A 22,930-nucleotide genomic window follows, 5' to 3' on the forward strand; every position below is an offset into this window, starting at 1 on the left:
CGCGAACTTCTCGGCTCGGCAGTTGATGTCTTTTCCTGCATAAATTAGTTCAGCCTTCAGGTGCTCCGGGGGGCGGGAAAAGGTGGATACATTCCTAGGAAAGAGTCTCCTAGGACTGTATCCACCTTTTCCAGCCCACCAGAGCACCGGAAAGCTGAACTAATTTATGCAGGAAAAGTCATCGACTGCCGAGCCGAGAAGTTCGTGACGAATCGAATTTACTGTAAGTTCGCTCATCTCTACTCCTGGGCTGTTGTATGTAGTGCATTAGTACAGCCTGCAGGCTCAGCACCATATTGGGCTTAAAGGGGTACTCCATTTGAAAAAAATAATAATAATGTTTTCAAGTGAATTGGTGCTGTAAATTACTTCTATTTAAAAAATGTTATGCTTCCAGCACTTATCAGCTGCTGTAAGCTCCAGAGGAAGTTGTGTAGTTCTTTCCAGTCTGACCACAATGCTCTCTGCTGGCACCTCTGTCCATGTCAGGAACTGTCCGGAGCAGGAAAAGTTTTCTATAGGGATTTGCTCCTGCTCTGGACAGTTCCTGACATGGACAGAGGTGTCAGCAGAGAGCACTGTGGTCAGACTGGAAAGAACTACACAACTTCCTGTGGAGCATACAGCAGCTGATAAGTACTGGAAGGATTAAAAGGGTACTCCACTGGAAAACATTTTTCTTTTAAATCAACTGGTGCCAGAGAGTTGAACAGATTTGTAAATTACTTCTATTAAAAAAATCTTAATCCTTCCAGTACTTATCAGCTGCTATATGCTTCACAGGAAGTTCTTTTCTTTTTTGAATTTGTTTTCTGTCTGACCCCAGTGCTCTCTGCTGACACCCCTGACCATGTCAGGAACTGTCCAGAGTAGGATAGGTTTGCTGTGGGGATTTGCTCCTACTCTGGACAGAGGTGTCAGCAGAGAGCACTGTGGTCAGACGGAAAGGAAATTCAAAAAGAAAAGAACTTCCTGTAGAGCATACAGCAGCTGATAAGTACTGGAAGGATTAAGATTTTTTATATAGAAATAATTTACAAATCCGTATAACTTTCTGGCTCCAGTTGATTTGAAAACATTTTTTCCCACTGGAGTACCCCTTTAAGACGGTGCCTGCACTGCAGGCTGTACTAGTGCACTACATACAACAGCCAAGCAGCACTGAGCCACAGATTGGGGATCTATCACTGCACCAACATGAGATGTGACAAAAAAGATGGAAGAATAACATAATGCACTTTGTACCTTCTCGCCTGTTTCATAACTGTGTGCGGTGACCGGCCATCTTTATTTATTTTTTATTTTATTTTTTTGCAGCTACCTGCGAATCTACTTGAAACTTCGCTGTGACTTAAGCCCAAAGAGGTAAGGAGCTATTTAAAAAAAAAAATAAAAAAAAAATGTAAAATAAAAATACATCACATAGCAGTAAAAATATCCTCAGTATAGGCCATCAATATTAGATCAGTGGGTTCGGCATTCAGCTGTTGGAAGGGGCCGTAGTGTTCATGTATGTGAGCAGTGCAGCCTCTTATGTGTTACCTTATGTCAATGTTTTCATTGACTTTGGCTGTCCGGGCATGCTGGGAGTTGTAGTTTTGCAACAGCTGGAGGCACCCTAGTTGGAAAACACTGCCTTATGGTCATCCGTGCATAGTCTTACCCATGTGAACAGGGCAATGCTGCAGTTAGGTGTATTTTGTCCCCTATTGGGAGTGTTTTGTCCCCTATTGGGTGTCCATGTCCACTTTTGGGAATGAGACATCAAGTCTTATGGGACTCTGCTGGGGAATTAAAAACTGTCCGCTATTGGGAGGTGTCCACTAAGGGAGATTTTACTGTACGGGTGTTTCAAGTGCTAACATTAAAGGGGTATTCCAGGAAAAAAACTTTTTTTTTTTTTTTTATTATATCACCTGGCTCCAGAAAGTTAAAGGGGTAGTCCAGTGGTGAACAACTTATCCCCTATCCTAAGGATAGGGGATAAGTTGTAGATCGCGGGGGGCCGACCCCTGCGATCTCCTGTACGGAGCCCCAACAGCCCGCGGGAAGGGGGCGTGTCGACCTCCGCACGAAGCGGCGGCCGACACGACCCCTCAATACAACTCTATGGCAGAGCCGAAGCACTGCCTACGGGAATCTCCGGCTCTGCCATAGAGATGTAATGAGGGGGCGTGTTGGACGCCGCTTCGTGCGGGGGTCGACACCCGCTATCTGGGCGAAGAGCCTGGCCCCCATACAGAGAGATCGCAGGGGGCCCCAGCGGTCGGACCCCCCGCAATCTCAAACTTATCCCCTATCCTTAGGATAGGGGATACGTTTTTCACCACTGGACTACCCCTTTAAACAGATTTGTAAATTACTTCTATAAAAAAAAAAAAAAAACTTAATCCTTCCAATAATTATCAGCTGCTGAAGTTAAGTTGTTATTTTCTATCTGACAACAGTGCTCTATGCTGACATCTTTGCTTGTCTCGGGAACTTCAGAGTAGAAGAGGTTTGCTATGGGGATTTGCTTCTACTCTACTTCTACTCAGTTCCCGAGATAGGTGTCATCAGAGAGCACTTAGACAGAAAACAACAACTCAACTTCAGTAGCTGATAAGTACCGGAAGGATTAAGATTTTTTAATAGAAGTAATTTACAAATCTGTTATATATAAAGTTTTTTTTCTGGATAACCCCTTTAAAGACACTGTAAACATCTCTATCTATCTGGTGACCCCCTCCCCAGTGGCAGATACAGGAAAATACAGGACAGAGCAGAGGTTATTCAGACAAGAAAAACATATGCCATAACCATCTGATCACGTGGGGAAAGTCTGACTGATAGAACCCCCTATGATCTGCAAAACAGGGCCTTACTCTCCCAGAGTCTGGGCTCCATTCTGGAGATGCGGAGGAGGGGGCAGAGCAGAATTTTTTTCCGCCTAACTCCTGTGATACAACGGACACCTGACAGACCCCATTCAAAGTCGTTGGCCGCTGTTCTCCATCCCGTTCGTCACCAAAAAACCCCCCCAAAAAAACGAACAGGACGAAGCACAATGCTGATGTGAACTTAGCCTAATCGCAGGACCCGTAGCAGTTGTGTGCTCCGCCTCTATGGTGGCCACGTCACTGCAAAAGTGTCATTCAGGAGTTATGACAAGCTGGTTAAAGCTCCTCTAGGGATTTTCACCCAGCTTTCACAGATATCCGAGTTATAAAGCAGCAGGAAATATGTCACAGCTTAAATGGACACTGTCAGATACAAAAACTTTTGATATGTTGTAAAGCATGTATAACCAATAGGTTTTGTAATTGCTTTCATTAGAAAATTTTCAGTATTTCTAACTAAAAAAAAAAAAATGCTGTCAAACAACTGCCCCCCCCCCCCTGCCTGCTTAGACACATACTAGTCCTGCTGTGTCCATGAGTCATCACCTATGTCATGGACACACTTCCTTGATTGACAGCTGTGAGTGCAGGGCTCAGAGCTGGAGGAAAAATCCTTCCTCTGTCATCTTGTGTCTCGCTACTGTCAGTGAGGACAAACTGGGAGTTGTAGTTTTGCTAATGCTAGGGGAGATGGGAGCACACAGCATACTGAGGGAGGGGGCGGAGACCTGCACAGTGAGGCCACGCCCCCTCCCTTTGCCAGGAATTCGGACTAGTGAGCTAAATTAAAAGTGTAATAAAAAAATAAATGAAGGTGCTAGACACAAAAATTACATGTACATGGTCAGGATTAGGTACTGAGTGATATATTAAACATTTTTTATTTTTTTTGGATCTGACGAGTACACTTTAAATAGTACCTGTCATGATCTTGTTAAATGTTATAATCCTCCCAGTTCACTGCCCCCATCATGATAAACCATTCCCTTTTTTTTTTGTATTTTTTTTTTAATTATAATTTGTTAGTTTTCTACCTTGATATTGCTCTGTATTTTCTGCTCAGTCTCAGTCAGATTCACAGACTAGGAAGGGGCGTTCCCCAGCAGACGTGACATCATCTGGAGCCATACAGGGGAGAACTTCCTCCCTCACTCTGCTACACACAGCCCAAAGCAGTTCAGTGTGAGATGGGCTATGATTGGCTAATCTTGCACCCCCCCCCCCCCCCAGCACTCCAGACTGCATTTCCTGATTTTGGACTTCTGCCAGGCCAGCAGGAGTCCAAAGTCTGTGCAAGAGATGTTGGGAAATGTTCTCTGGACAGGTAGGGAGACACCTAGTGGCAGCTTTTTTAAACACAAATAAACATAGAAAACTTCATTTTTTTTTAAACAAAGTACATTAGAATGATTTTTTATTTGCCATAAGGAGTGCATTAGCAATTTTTTTTATAATGAGAGTGCCCATTTAACTAAGCAGATTTGCCGTTTAGGGGATCTGAGAAAGCTGGGTGACGATCCCTGTAGGATCGGCAGTCACATTTGTTGTCAATCTGTAATCATGTGACCTCACACAGTAAACTAATGCTCTCCCTGTACATCTGTTCTTTATACAGCCAGGCCATTAACCTCCGTGTCCAGATACCTGTGCCTAAGGGAGCCAGCAGGTTGGTTGTATACATAGATGGAAAAGTTGGGTATTCACTGGCCACAAATATTAACCCCTCCAATCTCTTTTTTTGGCAGTGTCTCTCAGGATCTGAGCAGCCCTGACCAGAGCGCAGAACTGACGCTGAACACACAGTCTGTGTCCTGGAATATTCCCCGTATCCGTGGAGGAAGCCAGCTGTCCGCACTGTTCAAGGTAATGTAACGTCAAGGTATGGATGATCATAACACTTACGACAGGTGCTAGTAGTGCAGTCTGTTCTAGGGAAAGATAGGCGACAATCTGGCCATTAGTACAGCTTTTTCCTATGGTCCTGAATGGTACATATAAATTGTTGTGATGTGTCACTATATTTACATAAAGTTTAGGAGGGATGAAATTTCCCGCCTCTGCCGATGATAGGCTGAGCCGACTGTCATGTAAGGAGTCGGCCTATCATCGGCAGAGGCGGGACATCGCTGCGGCCAGTGATAGGCTGAAGGCTCTGTGACGTCCCAACACCAGGAAGCAGACAGCGGAGTGAACATGAGGCCGGTTCCTTAGCAACGGGGGAATGGAGGACGAAGGTAAGTTAAAGTTTGTTTTTTAATATTTGCCACCCGGGCATTGTCTAGGTCAGTGGTCTTCAATCTGCAGACCTCCAGATGTTGCAAACATTTGCAATGTCTGGAGGTCCGCAGGTTGGAGAACACTGGTCTAGGTCTTATTTTCGGGGTAGGGCTTCTATTGCAGCCCACCCCGATAATCCAGCTAGGGCTTATTTTTGGGGTAGGGTGTATTTTCGGGGAAACACAGTGCATGCGCTCATCCCGTCGGCTCTAACATGCGCGCACCGCCGCATCCTGAGTTGACAGAGCGAGCGCTCGCTCCTGACGTCTGTGCGCATGTGTTGTACTAGATGCTTGAAAAAGGCAGTTTGTTGCCGAAACGTTGGGGAGCGAATAAAGTCGCACTCCATCAAGATTTGAGTCTCCGGCTTTTTGGGGCTGTATCCACTACACGTCTTGTGCATCCGTCCGCTCACTGCCTGTCCTACAGCACATGCGCACTGAGCGCATAGACGTCAGTAGCGAGCACTCGCTGTCAATTCAGGACGCGGCGGTGCGCGCACATTAGAGCCGACAGGACGGGCACATGCGCTCTGGATGCACTGTGTAGTAAGACACAGCGGTCCCAGCGCTGGAAGGCAGGATAGGAGTGGCGGCGGCGGGGCTTGGTGAACCCCAATCCGACTGTGCCTCACTTTTGGATAAAAGGATTTTATTAGTCAGAAAAGAAGAACAAACAGCAATAAAGGTAAATGGCTGCAGTCACCTTATAATCATCTAGAACGCCATTATAGTGATCTAGGGGGGGGGGGGGGGTCAAAATATGAGGACAGTTGCGCTTTAAAGGGTTTATCTGGCAATTTGGATGGGGGTAAGTGTCTGATCCAGCGATCGGACCCCTGGGATCTCCAGAACGGCCAATCTCCTAATTATAAATGCTCCGACCCCCACCCTTCATCACTATATGACATAGTAATTCCCCTTCAATGTTTACATCTCTTCGCAGGTGGACGTGTCCGGATGCCTGTCTCTACCCTCCGTTCAGGATCTACCGCCTCTCAACCTCTCCTTCCAAATACCGTCCCTCACGTGCTCCGGGCTGCAGATCAGATTCCTCAGGTTACGCAGCGAACACCCAGCTCTGATCCACACGTGGGTCAGATATCTCACACAGAGCGACTCTTACAGCGTCCGGCTTGGCTAGCCGCAGAGATGGACATCGTCTTGTATAATTTATTTAGTGATGTAGAGACTGGGATATCCCGGGGGTCAGCGACGAAGAAGACAATGGATCTGTATTTACTTTGCTGCTAATATTATTTTTTCATTTGCACACAGGTCTTGGTAATTTTTATTTAATCCTTTATTTTTCCTGGTTGTGTATAAAAACCATGTAGAGGAGAGCTCCTCATAGGGTGAATACGTCTGATACACAGGCACTGGTGAGTGTTTCTGCATGAAACAACTCATCTTGTGGTGGAGTAGTAGCGAGATGTTTTTGTGTATTCCGGATAGGCCTCTGCTGGTGGTGGCGCTGCCTCCAGGTTGTCGGCATGGCAGGGATCCCCTGGCCGAAATTAATGCAGGATACTTTAATCCAGTTTTTCAGGCGCTTCCACTCAGGATAACAAACAGGCAGGTGCAGCAGGTTAAATAAAATTCTTCCTTTTGCTGCCATAAAACAAATGCGTTTCGGGACCTAAAAGTCCCTTTTTCAATATAGATAAATGGCATCATGACATATACACTAGGATCAGGGTTTATAAATGATAACAAGACGGCCAAAGTGTGGGGAACACACCCAAACTAGTGCCGTCATGTGAACATGCATTAAAGGGGTACTCTGGTGCCAGAAAGTTAAACAGATTTATAAATTACTTCTATTAAAAAATCTTAATCCTTCCAGTACTTATTAGCTGCTGAATACTACAAAGGAAATTATTTTCTTTTTGGAACACAGAGCTCTCTGCTGACATCATGACCACAGTACTCTCTGCAGACATCTCTGTCCATTTTAAGAACTGTCCAGAGTAGGAGAAAATCCCCATAGCAAACGTATGCTGCTCTGGACAGTTCCGAAAATGGACAGAGATGTCAGCAGAGAGCACTGTGCTCGTGATGTCAGCAGAGAGCTCTGTTTTACAAAAAAAGAAAAGAAATTCCTCTGTAGTATTCAGCAGCTAATAAGTACTGGAAGGATTAAGATTTTTTAATAGAAGTAATTTACAAATCTGTTTAACTCATAAGTATATACATATCCCCTGCTCTATATACTCCTTATCATTTTATGTACCCGTTATTATATTATGTTTATCTCTCAGTACTATAGGCAATATCCTCATAACCCAATCTGTTATATATATATATATATATATTTATATACTCCCATACATGTTCACCCCATAAATACCATATAGAATTATCTTTACAATCCATATCTCCTGCTTCAATTGACCCTACATATCCCCACTTACGGTCCAGATTCCTATCTTTACACTAACAGTGCAAATAATGGCACAAAACCAGTCCCCTCCAATATCTCCTGCATAACCTGCTCGCCGCACCACCAACTCAGAACAAGTACAAATCACTTAAAGGGGTACTCCGGCCCTAAGACATCTTATACCCTATCCAAATGATAGGGGATAAGATGTCTGACCGTGGGGGTCCCGCCGCTGGGGACCCCCGCAATCTTGCATTCGGCACCCACCTCTTTGAGCTGAATGCCACGCTGCCAGCTAATAAACTGCGGGGTGCCGACCACGGGACCGGAGTATCATGACGTCACGATACTGCCCCCGTGTGACGTCACCCCCCGCCCCCGCTATGCAAGTTTATGGGAGGGGGCGTGACGGCCCCCTCCCATAGACTTGCATGGCGGGGGGGGGTTGACGGCACACGGGGGCGGGGTCGTGACATCACGATTTTTGTTTGTTTGTGAGCTGGCAGTGCGGCGTGCAGCTCAGAGGTGGGTGCCGAATGCAAGATTGCGGGGTCCCCAGCGGTCAGACATCTTATCCCCTATCCTTTGGATAAGGGGATAAGATGTCTTAGTGCCGAAGTACCCCTTTAAGAACCATTAGCCAGCAATGCTCTTATCCCCCGAACACACAGACCTCTGTATATATCTTTGTATCCTGCGCTCGTAACTGCTGCAGCGTGGTCCGCAGAAATCTTTATGCCATTTATTCACACCACATGTAACCCGCAGAGATCGCGATCCCGGCACGAAACAGCTCATCGGCACCTGACAATGCCGACCGGACAAGGCACAATTCATACACAAAGAAACCTTTATTAACATTAGCAATTAGAACCTGGAAACAGCACATTCTATAGGATTGTATCTGGCTTGTTCCTGTGTATATAGAATGTTTACCTATTCTATCCGATTGAAATGCATGTTCATATGACGGCACTAGTTTGGGTGTGTTCCCCACACTTTGGTGGTCTTTTTATCATTTATAATCCCTGATCCTAGTGTATATGTCATGATGCCTGTATCTACATTGAAAAAGGGACTTTTAGGTCCCGAAACCTAAAGGAAGAATTTTATTTAACCTACGGCACCTGCCTGTTTGTTATCCTGAGTGGAAGCATCTTGAAAACTGGTTATTTTTACCATCTCCCCAGTGGAGACCAAGTATCCTGCATCTTTCCTGGTTAACATTCTGCTCCACTACCATGTAAATACTCAGGGGAACTTTCCGGAGCAAGACATTTGTACAGCTTAAAAATAAATATATATATCTAGATTTATATACCTCGGTGGCCACACATGCTGGCATCACTGCTAGGGGGTGGCTGCAGTGGTGAAGTAGATGTGTGTGTGTGTATGTATATATATATATATATATATAGCAAATCAACACTGCTGTTTTTTTACGTGTACGCCATGTACCGTGCGGTTTAGCTAACCTTATATTTGGAAGCGGTTAATTCACTTTTATGAACTTTTTTTTTTTTTTTTAATTCCCCATTGTAGGCTATACCATGCCATCTGTAGATTGCATTCATTGTTCAATGCCATAGTATAGCATTGATCAGTGTTATCGGTGCTCTGCTGATCTAGCCTGCCATTGCTGGCCAAAGCCTCAGAGTACTGACTGGACGGCGAGGAGGCAAGTAAGGGCACTCCGTCCACGATTTAGACGCGGATGTTCCGTTCAGCTTCCCTGAGCTATCCGGCACTTTAGACGCCGCGATCAACTTTGAAGGGTTAATTGAGGATTAAGATTAATCATGGGTCCTGGCTGCTCATAGCAACTGGGACCGACCGGGCTTGAAGCGTTCTCTGCTCGCGAGCACGTTTTAAACACCAGTAACAGGACCAGGGTGTACAGGTACGTCCTTAGTCCTTAAGTACCAGGACGTAAGGGTGTACCTGTACGCCCTTTGTCTTGGAGGGGTTAAATGTGTCTGATTGTAGGGGGTCCAACTGATGGGCACCGGAGATACCTATGGATAGGGGGATACGTTTTTACATGCTAGAATAGGGATTGCCTATGACATAGGGATTGCCATCAATACAATAGGGGAACCCCTTCTCTTTGTCTAGCGTGTCTGAGGTACTGTTAACAGATCCAACATGTCACACAGTCAGAGGCTATATGCACAGCAGAGGGGAGTTATCATGTTATGGTCCCATCTGATATGATCATTTTATTTATATAGCGCCAACAGATTCTGCAGAGTTCAGTATTAGAAAGGTCCAGTTGGATGTCTCTGGCCCAGAGATTGGTAATATAGCCCACTGGAGCCTTGCCCGTACTATGCATCATGGCTATGGCCCCACATAAGAGTGTCTGACATCATGTAGAAGGTACTCCAATAGTACCCCGCATAGCACACCCTCGCTACCCCCCTATGTCTTCAAAGAATGAGACATAACTCAGGAGCTTTCTATAACTGTAATTTCATCAAAGTGCAAAAAATACAACAAACATTTCAAAGAAAATTCATGTGCAATGTTCTGCAGAGCCGCAATGTGCTGCATCCCTGCACACATTTCCAAAATGAACAAACCTGCATTTTAGAAAATAAAACGTATTAATTCATATAAAAGGCATAACCCGCAGGCCCTGCAGACAAATGTGAACACTGCATTATTCTTCACTGTCCAGTATAGCAGAATCCAGAAGATCCGGCCCCTGTGGGGACAGAAAGATGTATATTATATACCGTATATATATATATATATATATATATATATATATATATATATATATATATATATATATATATATATACACTGCTCAGAAAATATAAAGGGAACACTTAAACAACACAATGTAACTCCAAGTCACTGACACTTCTGTGAGATCCCACTGTCCACTCAGGAAGAACACTGATTGACAATCAATTTCATATGCTGTTGTGCAAATGGAACAGACAACAGGTGGAAATTATAGGCAATTAGCAAGACACCCCCAATAAAGGAGTGGTTCAGCAGGTGGTGACCACAGACCACTTCTCATTAGTTCGTATGCTTCCTGGCTGATGTTTTGGTCACGTTTGAATGCTGGCGGTGCTTTCACTCTAGTGGTAGCATGAGACTGAGTCTACAACCCACACAAGTGGCTCAGGTAGTGCAGCTCATCCAGGATGGCACATCAATGCGAGCTGTGGCAAGAAGGTTTGCGGTGTCTGTCAGCGTAGTGTCCAGAGCATGGAGGCGCTGCCAGGAGACAAGCCCGTACATCAGGAGACGTGGAGGAGGCCGTAGGAGGGCAACAACCAGCAGCAGGACCGCTACCTCCACCTTTGTGCACTGAGGAGCAGGAGAAGCACTGCCAGAGACCTGCAAAATGACCTCCAGCAGGCCACAAATGTGCATGTGTCCACTCAAATGGTCAGAAACAGACTCCATGAGGGTGGTATGAGGGCCCGACCTTCACAGGTAACACTGTGCAGAACATTTGGCATTTGCCAGAACACCAAGATTGGCAAATTCACCACTGGCGCCGTGTGCTTTTCACAGATGAAAGCAGGTTCACACTGAGCACATGTGACAGAGTTTGGAGATGCCGTGGAGAACGTTCTGGTGGTGGGTCAGTAATGGTGTGTGGTGGCATTTCTTTGGGGGCCGCACAACCAAGGGCTGTCCGGGAATGCTGGGAGTTGTAGTTTTGCAACAGCTGGAGGCACCCTGGTTGGGAAACACTACTCTAGGGGGAGCTCACTACATACTGTATAGGATTATATTAACACAATACAGAATCCATACACAGAAAGTATGTAGGTAATCAGAACTTTACATAATGGAAAGCAGGGGGTTTGGAGCTCTGTAAGGTAGTAATATATATCTGCATTCACGGCTAGGATTTGTGGATTCTGCAGCCGGATACAGCGGGAGAATTTCAAAGCCACCTCCTGCCATATTGCTGCCGGATCCATGCCGCACCCCACTGATTTCAATGAACCGACCCAAATCAGGAAGTGACTCAGACTGGCTCATTTTTCAATGGGACTGAAAATCGTGGTCTGCTGTGATTTTCAGTTCGGCTCAAAAACTGGATACGGTTGAAAAAATGAGCCGATCAGAGACAATTTCTGACTACGGGCGGCTAATAGAAATCAATAGGGTACGACGTGGATCAGACAGCAATACAGCAGGAGGTTCTGTAACAAAAGACCAGAACTTTGACATATATATATACAGTCGTGGCCGTAAATGTTGGCACCCCTGAAATTTGTCTAGAAAATAAGCTTCTTACACCTCTCAGCCGGAATGTTGGACCACTCTTCCTTTGCAAACTGCTCCAGGTCTCTCTTATTGAAAGGGCGCCTTTTCCCAGCAGCAATTTTAACCCCTTAAGGACCAAGTGTTTTTCTGCTTTTGCACTTTTGTTTTTTCCTCCTTATATTTAAAATTCATAACCCTTTCAATTTTGCACCTAAAAATCCATATTATGGCTTATTTTTTGTGCCACCATTTCTACTTTGTAATGACATCAGTCATTTTACCCAAAAATCTACGGCGAAACGGGAAAAAAAATAAATGTGCAACAAAATTGAAGAAAAAACACAATTTTGTAACTTTTGGGGGCTTCCGTTTCTACGCAGTGCATATTTCGGTAAAAATGACACCTCTTTATTCTGTAGGTCCATACGATTAAAATGATACCCTACTTATATAGGTTTGATTTTGTCGTACTTCTGGAAAAATCATAACTACATGGATTAGGCAGTGGCTGAGTAACAGACAACAGAGGGTTGTAGTCAATGGAGAATATTCAGAGCGAGGTCTTGTTACCAGTAAGTACCTCAGGGATCTGTACTGGGACCAGTATTGTTTAATATCTTCATTAGTGATATTACAGAAGGTCTTGATGGTTCGGTCTTGGTCTTTTTGCTGATGACACAAAGATATGTAACAGGGTTGATGTTCCTGGAGGGATCCGCCAAATGGAAAAGGATCTAGGAAAACTGGAAGAATGGTCAGAACTCTAGACACTGAAATTGAATGTGGATAAGTGCAAGATAATGACCTGGGGCGTAAAAACCCTCGGGCAGAATATAGAATATTTGACACAGTCCTGACCTCAGTATCTGAGGAGAGGGATTTAGGAGAAATTATTTCAGAAGACTTAAAAGTAGGAAGACAATGTAATAGAGCAGCGGGAAACACTAGCAGGATGCTTGGATATATATGGAGAGGTATAAGCAGTAGAGAGAAGTGCTCATGGATGTATAGGGAGAGGTATAAGCAGTAGAAAGAGAGAAGTGCTTATGGATGTATAGGGAGAGGTATAAGCAGTAGAAAGAGAAGTAGAGAAGAATAAGCAGTAGAGAGATGTGCTCATGGATGTATAGGGAGAGGTATTAGCAGTAGAAAGAGATAAGTGATCATGGATGTATAGGGAGAGGTATTAGCAGTAGAAAGAGAGAAGTGCTCATTGATATATAGGGAGAGGTATTAGCAGTAGAAAGAGAGAAGTGCTCATGGATGTATAGGGAGAGGTATAAGCAGTAGAAAGAGAGAAGTGCTCATGGATGTATAGGGAGAGGTATAAGCAGTAGAAAGAGAGAAGTGCTCATGCTGCTGTACAGAACACTGGGGAGACCTCACTTGGAGTATTGTGCGCAGTACTGGAGGCCATATCTCCAGAAGGATAAAGATACATTGGAGATCAGAGAAGATACTAAACTAGTACATAGATTGCAGGATAAAACTTCCCAGGAAAGGTTAAAGGACCTTAACATGTATAGAAGAAAGAAGAGACAGCGGGGATATGATAGAGACTTTTATATACATAAAGGGAATCTACACGGTAAAGGAGGAGAGGAGATTTAAAAGAAGAAAAACTACCACAAGAGGACATAGTTTTATATTAGGGTGCATTCACACCACGTTTTGTACATACGGGTGCCGGATCCGGCGGGGGGAGGGTTAAACCGGGCACTCCCGTACCCAGTCTGTGACTCCATTTACTTTAATGACCCGGTTTACTTTAATGATGCGGTTTCCTGACCAGACCTAAAACCGTAGTTTACTACAGTTTTAGGTCCGGTCCAAAACCGCATACGGGTCAAAACTGAGCCGACCGGAGTCACCGTTTGACTCCGGTCGGGTCATTAAAGTAAATGGAGTCACAGGTGGGGTACGGGAGTGCCCGGTTTAACCCTCCCCCCGCCGGATCCGGCACTCGTATGTACAAAACATGGTGTGAATGCACCCTTAGAGGGGGAAGGTTTCTGCAGTAATATCAGGAAGTATTACTTTACTAGTGGATGCATGGAATAGCCTTCCTGCAGAAGTGGTCGCTGCAAATACAGTGAAGGAGTTTAAACATGCATGGGATAAGCATAAGGCTATCCTTCATATAAGATAGGGATAGACATAAGGCTATTCTTCATATAAGATAGAGATAGGTATAAGGCTATCCTTCATATAAGATAGAGATAGGTATAAGGCTATCCTTCATATAAGACAGAGATAGGTATAAGGCTATCCTTCATAGAAGATAGGGATAGACATAACGCTATCCTTCATATAAGATAGAGATAGGCATAAGGCTATCCCTCATATAAGATAGGTATAGACATAAGGCTATTCTTCATATAAGATAGGGATAGACAAAAGGCTATTCTTCATATAAGATAGGGATAGGTATAAGGCTATTCTTCATATAAGATAGGGATAGGTATAAGGCTATTCTTCATATAAGGTAGAGATAGGTATAAGGCTATTCTTCATATAAGATAGGGATAGGTATAAGGCTATACTTCATATAAGATAGGGATAGGTATAAGGCTATTCTTCATATAAGATAGGGATAGGTATAAGGCTGGACCACCAGGGATGGGATACAGGCACCTTTTGACAGTGGCGATCTAAAGGGTTAATAGCCATCCGCGGCAATCTCCGCATGTCGGCTATTAATGCCGGCCCCCAGCTACAGGAATCAGCTGGGGGCCAGCTGGTATGATGTGGGATCGAGTCAGGAGCCCGCGTCATACCCGGTTAACGGCCATTGGACGAGTATACACGTCCATGGTCGTTAACAGGTTAAGATCTCTCCACAGGTGTTCAATGGGATTTAGATCTGGACTCATTGCTGCCACTTCAGAACTCTCCAGCGCTTTGTTGCCATCCAATTCTGGGGGCTTTTAGATGTATGTTTGGGGTCATTGTCCTCCTGGAAGACCCAAGATCTCAGACACAAACCCAGCTTTCAGACACTGGGCTGTACAGTGCGACCCAAAATCCATTGGTAATCCTCAGATTTCATGATGCCTTGTACACATTCAAGGCCCCCAGTGCCAGAGGCAGCAAAACAACCCAAAACATCACTGACCTCCACCATATTTCACTGTAGGTACTGTGTTCTTTTCTTTGTAGGCCTCATTCTGTTTTCGGTAAACAGTAGAATGATTTGCTTTACCAAAAAGCTCTATCTTGGTCTCATCTGTCCACAAGACGTTTTCCCAGAAGGATTTGATGGAGATGGACTTGTAACCTTGAGATTGTTGATATTTTCCCACAGTTTTGGTTCTCAAGTCCTCAGACAGTTCTCTTCTTCTGTTTCTACTGTCCATGCTTAGTGTGGCACACACAGACACACAATTCAAAGACTAAGTGAACTTCTCTCCTTTTTATCAGCTTTCAGGTGGGATTTTTATATTTCCCACACCTGCTACTTGTCCCAGGTGAGTTTAAAGGCGCATCACATGCTTCAAACAATCTTATTTTTCCACAATTTTGGCCAGCCCATTTTTGGAGTTTGGTGACATTATGTCCAATTTGCTTTTTTTCCTCCCTTTTTGGTTTAGTTCCAATACACACAAAAGAATAAACATGTGTATAGCAAAACATGTGTTACTGCAATCCTTTTCTGTGCGAAATACTTCATTTTCTTGAAAAATTTCAGGGGTGCCAACATTTACGGCCATGACTGTATATATGTCAATAAATGCTGTGTATTTATCCTTTTAACTTCTGTATTGTATTTACTCAACATCATTTGCAGGATCTACTGAGATTATAAAGTAAGGATTGTTGTCAGAGGTGGACATTCCTGCTTGGCCTTACCTCCTCGTCTCCTGCTGAAGACAGCACACTGCTGTCCCTGTCCTCTATCACCATTTCTTCATCTTCTTCTTCTTCAGCCTCTTCCTCCTCCTCTCTTAAACTCAATCTGTAAAATGACAATACAGTTATATCTGACCTGAGAATAAATCTCTGAGGCTATGTTCACACCTCAGAATTTCCGTGCTGCAGCAGAGTCCCGTAAAATTTCGGCTTGAGAAAAGTTACCGTAAAATCTCTTTCTTGAAGGATCCATTGGGGGACACATAGTGGTCTCTAATGGAGAAGTCCCGGCAGAAAGTGACAGCGTTTATTAGATTGTTGTGGACATAAAGGGCTTCCAGAGGAGGGGATTCACCCAGAATTACAGGTGGAGTTTGCATAGTATGCTGTGTTATAACCTACATACATGTTAGTATGTGCAGCGCATGTAGCAGTCATGTGCTCTTATAATATAAACATACCCCATGTGGAGGATTTATATGATGAAATAGCTTTTCTCTGTTGGCTCCATTGGGGGACACAGACCATGGGTGTATGCTGCTGTCTCTAGGAGGTGTGACACTATGGCAACAAAAAAAGTTGGCTCCTCCCAGCAGGATATACCCGCCTTCAGGCCCTGAGCTAATCAGTTTTAGTACCAGAGCAATAGGAGAGGACCGACATGTCAAGGAAAAAACACGAACTGTCCGAGAACCAGAAGACAAAATATAACTGAACACACCCTTGGACAGAGAACCAAAGAGGAACCCAAAAGGGGCGGGAGCTGTGCCCCCCAATGGATCCTTCGATAAAGAGATTTTACGGTAAGTGTTAAAAAATCTCTTTTTCTCTATCGGCTCCATTGGGGGCCACAGACCATGGGATGTACCAAAACAGGTAAACAGAACGGGTAGAATGAGCCACAACCCTGAAGGGAGGAACCTTCCCCCTACAGCGATAGGCTTCCGAAATGGCAGACCGGATCCACCGAGAAATGGTGGGCTTGGAAGCAGGTTGCCCCGTGCGACGACCTTCTGGAAGGACGAAAAAGGAATCACACTGACAAAACGAAGAAGTGACAGAGAGGTAAGACCTAACAGCCCGAACCACATCCAGTTTGTGGAGTAATGCTCCTTAGGATGAGAAGGAGCGGGACAAAAGGACAGAAGAACAATGTCCTCATTGAGATGAAAGGCCGAAACAACCTTAGGCAAAAAGGAAGGATCTGGCCGGAAGACAACCTTGTCCTGGTGAATCACCAGAAACGGAGAACGGCAGAAGAGAGTTGCCAATTCAGACACCCTCCGGATGGAGGTGATAGCAACAAGAAACGCCACTTTGCAAGAAAGAAGGCGCAGGGACACCTCCCTAAGGGGTTCAAAAGGTTTACCTTGGAAGACCCCCAGAACCAGATTCAAGTCTCAAGGGGGGGAAGGTGACCGATAAAGAGGGGCAGCATGCGCCACTCCTTGAAGGAAGGTCCGGACATGAGAATTAGAAGCCAGAGGACGCTGGAAAAGAATAGAAAGGGCCGAAACCTGACCCTTAAGGGAACTGAGAGACAAACCCAGTTCCAATCCCGACTGCAAGAAAGAGAGAAGACGGGGAATAGAAAAAGTTACAGGAGACAAGACCTGAGCTTCACACCAACGAAAGTAAGACCGCCAGGTTCGGTGGTAAATTTTTGCCGAGGCGGGCTTACGAGCCCTGAGCATAGTGCGAATGACTTGGGAAGAGAAACCGCGGGCTCTCAAAACCGCTGTCTCAACCGCCACGCTGTCAAATGCAGCGACTGTAAATTGGGGTGGCAAAGAGGACCCTGAGACAGCAGGTCCGAACGAAGTGGAAGGCGCAGTGGAGTGTCGTCCAGGAGCCTGACCACGTCGGTGTACCACGACCTTCGGGGCCAATCCGGAGCTATCAGAATGGCGGGGTCGCCCTCTGTTTTGAGCTTCCTCAGAACCCTGGGAAGGAGCGGAAGGGGAGGAAACAGATAGGGCAGAGCAAACCCTGCCCAAGGAATGACTAGGGCGTCCACAGCTAGCGCCAGGGGGTCCAGGGACTTCGCCACAAATGGAAGGATCTTCCGATTGTGCCAAGACACGAAGAGGTCCACGTCTGGAATGCCCCAGAGGTCGCAGATCTGCGCGAAGACCTCTGGATGTAGGGACCACTCGCCGGGTCGGCTGAGGACCGGCTGAGGAAGTCCGCTTCCCAGTTGAGCACACCTGGAATGTGAATCGCCGAAATGGCTGGAACCTTGTTTTTCGCCCAGATGAGAATCTTTGTCACCTCGGCCATGGCTGCCAAGCTGCGAGTGCCACCTTGCCGATTTATGTACGCCACGGCCATGGCGTTGTCCAACTGGACGCGGACAGGGCGGGACTGAAGCAGGGACTCCCAATAAAGAAGGCAAAGAAGAATTGCCCTCAGTTCCAAGATGTTTATCGGAAGTAGGGCTTCCCGGGGAGACCAGAGGCCTTGAACCGTCCAGTCCCTGAACACACCGCCCCAGCCTGACAGACTGGCATCCATTGTAACCACCTGCCAATGGAGGGGAAGAAAAGAACGCCCCTGAAGAAGAAGGGGGGAGCGGAGCCACCAGAGCAGAGACTGACGGATCCGACGAGGGAGAGCAATCTTGCGATCGAGAGACAGAGGAGATCTGTCCCATCGAGAGAGAATCGGCAGTTGAAGGGGCGGTAATGAAACTGGGCAAAGGGTACGGCCTCCATGGCCGCTACCATCCGACCCAAGACTTCCATGCAAACGCGGATGGAAACTGGGACCTGGGCCCGAAGGGAGCGGACTCCTGACAGGAGAGTCAGACGTTTGTCCGGCGGAAGGCAAACCCGGGCAGAGGCCGTGTTGAATTGAAGTCCCAGGAAGATCAGAGACTGGGTGGGAGAAAGGACAGACTTGTCCCGGTTGACCATCCACCCGAAGCGATCCAGGGTCTGGAGGGTGAGATCCACATTCTCCAGGGTCTGGACTCTGGTGGGAGCCTTGATGAGAAGGTCGTCCAGGTAAGGGATCACTGAGACTCCTCTTGACCGCAACAGGGCTATCACTGGTGCAAGGATCTTGGTAAAGACCCGAGGAGCAGTGGCCAGACCAAAGGGAAGGGCTACGAATTGAAAATGCCCCCCCGGAACCGCAAAGCGGAGGTACCGCTGATGGCCGGGAAATATTGGAACATGGAGGTAGGCATCTTTGATGTCCACCGAAGAAAGAAATGCCCCTTGTTCCATGGATGCCACATCCGAAGTGGCGGATGAGAAGATGGCGGTTGAGACGCTTGCGGTCCAGGATTGGCCGCACAGAACCGCCCTTCTTGGGGACCACAAAAAGATTGGAATAGAAACCCCGAAAACGTTCCCTTGGGGGAACGGGGACAATAACTCGCTGGAGAAGCAGGGACCGGAAAGCCTCCCGAAACTGCTTCGCCAGAGAAGAAGACCGGGGGCCCGGGACTGAAAAAAACGATCCCTCGGGAGGGAGGCAAATTCGATTCGGTATCCGTTGGACACCAAGTCCTTGACCCAAGAGTCCTGAATGTGTGTGGTCCAGATGTCTCGAAAAAGTAAGGGACGACCTCCCACCCGAGAAAAATCTGCGGGTGGGGGCATCACTTCATGCGGAAGTGGGTTTGCGGTTGCCCGATTTGGCCGCAAAATGGTCTGAACGGTTGGTGTCCGACTTCCAAGAAGGGCGCGCCCGGAATGAGGGGCCTTCTTGTCTCGCGAAGGCGCCTGCCCAGACCCCTTATTGGGGCCAAAAGTCCGAAAGGAAGATGACTTCCTCTGGGAAGTAGAGCGAGCCTTATTTTGAGGCAACAAGGAACTCTTGCCCCCCGTCACCTCAGAGATAATCTCGTCAAGGCGCTTGCCAAAAAGATGGGCACCAGTAAAAGGAAGCTCTGTGAGAGACCTTTTGGAAGCGGCATCCGCATCCCAAGCCTTCAGCCACATGGAACAGTGGAGGGCCGCCAGGTGACCCACAGCAAAGGAAGCACAACGGGCTGACTGCATTGAAGCTGTGCACAGAAAGTCCCCAGCTTTAGAGCATTGGAGAACCAAAGCAGATAGATCCTGTGGGGGGGATCCCACCTGGATACCCTGACAGAGTTTTGAGCACCACACCGATAGGGCCTTGGACACCCAAGCTGAGGCGAAGGCGGGAAGCAGAGAAGAGCCTGCTGCTTCAGAGGCAAACTTCGCTAAGGACTCCACCTTCTTGTCCGTCGAATCCTTGAAAGCAGCCACATCTGCTAGCGGCAGTGTAGTACTTAGAGAGGCGGGAAATTGGTGGATCCACTGAGGGAGGGGAAACCACCTTAGAGACAAGGTCCTTGTCGAATGGGAAACGCACCTGAACCTTCTTCATTCCCGGGAACCTCTTGTCCGGATGTTTCCATGCAGATTCCAGAAGGGTGTCAAATTCAGCATGAGAGCTGAATCTTTGAGGTGCCGGTTTAGCACGATGAAAGGATACTTCAGGAGTCACGTCCGAAGATCCTGGGTCCTCTAAGTGAAAGGTGTCTCTTATGGCCGCAACCAATGAGTTCACCATTTCAACTGTATCCGAGCGGTCCTCCGAGTCAGATGCCGATTCGAAAGCCTCATCCGCCAGTTCACCAGGAGAATGTGAACGAGTGGAGGCAGCCCTGGAAGGAGGCGACCCTGGCAGGGTACGTGGCTCTGGCGAGGCAGAGTGGCGACTCCGGGAACGTCCTCTGGAGGAGCGACGTTTGTGACCAGATGACACGGGGGGCGGGACCCACGAGGGGAGCACCCACGTCTACCTGAAGACTCAATGGAAGAGTCAGAAGATGCACCACTAGTACGCTTGTGAGAGCGTGAAGTATGTGGAGAAGAGGAGCGGGGCAGACCTCTTCAAGGCAGACACCACGTCACGGGAGGCCTCAGCCACCGAACGGGAGACTTGGGTCAAGTCAGCCATATACTGGGATAGTGAAGAAACCCAGGCTGGAGGGGCGGCCGAATCCACCGGAACTGAAAGAGCATCCGGGGGTACCAGGGGGTGTGGGGCAGCAGAGGAGCAGGCAGAGCAAGTGGGTTCAACAGAACCAGGCATTTTGGAATTACAGTTCTTACAGACAAAATAGGAAGCTAACGCTCCAGTTGTCTGTTTAGAGGGAGGAACAGTTCTGGGTACGGACATAATGAAAAAAGAACTCTCTCACCCGAGTCTGTGTCCCCTGTGGCAGCTGCTGTGAGGAGAACTCTGCTCTGTGTAGATAGAGAGGGAGAAACAGGCCAGCCAATAGCCAGGGAGGGGCATGCCTGGAGCAGGGGCACTGTCTGATTGGCCTCTGCCCCCGAAAATCACGCGCACGGCGCTGATTGGAGGACAATTCGCGCCTCCAGTAAGCTCTGGCGGCCCTGTGGGCAGAGCTATAGCGCCTCGGCCGACGAGAAGAACAATAGTAATGGCGCCCGCTCCTTGCCCCGAGCAAACATGTCAGCCGCATATGCGCCCACGGGGAGGTGAGCGGGCGATACACATATCCGCCGGCAGCCGTCTGCTGCCAAAAGCGAAAGTTAAGTCTGTTTTTCAGAATAAAAGATAGAGCCCCTAACGCAGGCCAGCCCCTTGGACTCTGTAAGGTGGGCCAAAAAATGAGGGTCTTCAGAGGTTGCAAGTCACCACCTAAAGGGAGAGGAATATATACTCACCTCAGTAAGAAGAACTTACCTAATGGAGTCTTCTGTGAGGTCTTCAGTCAGCTTTCTGTTACCTGCATCACGCCGAGCTACCATGTGCGAGAGAAGCGAGCAGGGAATAGGGGGACCCGGACCCATGGCGAGAGGGGGTGAACAGCGCTTATACGCAATGTCTGTGCCCCCTCCTTCATGTCCACCTCCTTCAGACACTAAGCTAAAACTGATTAGCTCAGGGCTTGGAGGCGGGTATATCCTGCTGGGAGGAGCCGACTTTTTTTGTTGCCATAGTGTCATACCTCCTAGAGACAGCAGCATACACCCTCGTTCTGTGTCCCCCAATGGAGCCGATAGAGAAATTCCATTTTCCATGTTTGAACATTCGTTCTTTGTGCTGAGTCTGCACAGAATGCATTCCTGTGTGGTCCTAGCAGCGGCAGATTATGCCGGCGCCCCGCAGTGTCCGGAACGTCCACACGGAGATTCTCTGTGTAGACATTCCGTCGTGTGAACCTAGCCTAAAGCTGGCCATAGACATAGGAGAACTGTCAGCTATGTGTCCCAAAAACATCAAACAGCTGCACGCTCGGCTTGGCCTACTGTTGACGCATTCTGATTGGGAACAGAGAGAAAGCTGCTGCTGGACATCTCATTTGCCTGAGAACAAAAAGATTAGACCTTGCCTGATCCTCCCATCACAGTAGATGGTCGGCCAGTCCAGGCTGATATCAGGGGGTTCAGCTGCCACGTCTTATGTGTATGGCCCAGCTTATGTAACGCCATAGATGCAGCTCCTCTGCCACCAGGACACTTGATGCACCCTACTAAGAAGTTAAGGGCCGTATAGACCAGTGATCTCCAACCAGCGGACCTCCAGATGTTGCAAAACTACAACTCCCAGCAAGCCCGGACAGCCAACAGCTGTCCGGGCATGCTGGGAGTTGTAGTTTTGCAACATCTGGAGGTCCGCAGGTTGAAGACTACAGGTATAGACCGTTCCAAGCCACATTGTAAACAAGCGCAGCCATCAGCCACACATCCCCCATGAAGCCACGTTCACACAACGGAATTTCCGTGCGGAAAAATTCCACCTGGAAATTCAAAGGTACTACAACGCCCAGAACCTATTAACTCACCGTCGTAGACTGCTGCGCAAGGCAAATTGATTTTCTCCTCGTGTCCTCTGCGTCAGTGGGCGGCGGACAGTGAAGGATTGGCTGTCACAGAGAAGATGTATTACAGTGGTGTGTATAACACAGCAGACGTTCTCATCTTGGAAACACAGAGGCCGTAACGTATTACTTGGTGCACTGCTTGTGATGTATGCAAATGACTAGTATCCAGTCACAATGCGGTGGCTTCCAGTCACGCTCATTGAACCCTCCTGCCTTATAAGTCAGGTTTGATTGACAGCCCCAGTGCTGGGCTTCTCCCGCTCCTGGCTGTCAATCAAGCCAGTCTGGGGGGGAGGGGGGGGGGAGCAGAGGAGGATGGTGTGACAAGCGTTACTGGAAGTGATAGGGGGAGGTAGGCCTGACAGGTTCTTTTTAAAAGTCACATGGCGATGCAGTGGGGAGGTTAAGGTAGACCCAAGGGGAGAAGCCAGTGCCGTGATATCAGATAATTTGTCCAATACAC

At 47.2% G+C, this 22,930-nt stretch overlaps 2 protein-coding genes across 5 annotated transcripts in view; one reads left to right on the forward strand and one right to left on the reverse strand.

Annotated features, from left to right (window-relative positions):
• The window catches only part of AP4M1 (adaptor related protein complex 4 subunit mu 1), a 73,513-nt gene extending 66,780 nt beyond the window's left edge, over nt 1–6,733 (forward strand). For all 3 annotated transcript variants that reach the window (XM_056570145.1, XM_056570146.1, XM_056570144.1), the window contains exons 13-16: nt 1,318–1,365; nt 4,495–4,545; nt 4,625–4,742; nt 6,102–6,733. In XM_056570145.1, the coding sequence (XP_056426120.1) occupies nt 1,318–1,365; nt 4,495–4,545; nt 4,625–4,742; nt 6,102–6,299 (415 nt within the window). In that variant the 3' untranslated portion in view covers nt 6,300–6,733. The remainder of the gene's footprint in view (nt 1–1,317; nt 1,366–4,494; nt 4,546–4,624; nt 4,743–6,101) is intronic.
• A 3,225-nt stretch (nt 6,734–9,958) lies between these two features.
• STAG3 (STAG3 cohesin complex component) overlaps nt 9,959–22,930 on the reverse strand; it is a 249,753-nt gene continuing 236,781 nt past the window's right edge. For both annotated transcript variants that reach the window (XM_056570147.1, XM_056570148.1), the window contains exons 31-33: nt 22,429–22,509; nt 15,630–15,735; nt 9,959–10,245 (exon numbers count right to left, since the gene is read on the reverse strand). In XM_056570147.1, coding sequence (XP_056426122.1) covers nt 10,201–10,245; nt 15,630–15,735; nt 22,429–22,509 — 232 coding nt within the window. In that variant the 3' untranslated portion in view covers nt 9,959–10,200. The remainder of the gene's footprint in view (nt 10,246–15,629; nt 15,736–22,428; nt 22,510–22,930) is intronic.

Source organism: Hyla sarda, chromosome 4 (genome assembly GCF_029499605.1).
Source record: "Hyla sarda isolate aHylSar1 chromosome 4, aHylSar1.hap1, whole genome shotgun sequence".
In the NCBI taxonomy this organism is placed as follows: domain Eukaryota; kingdom Metazoa; phylum Chordata; class Amphibia; order Anura; family Hylidae; genus Hyla; species Hyla sarda.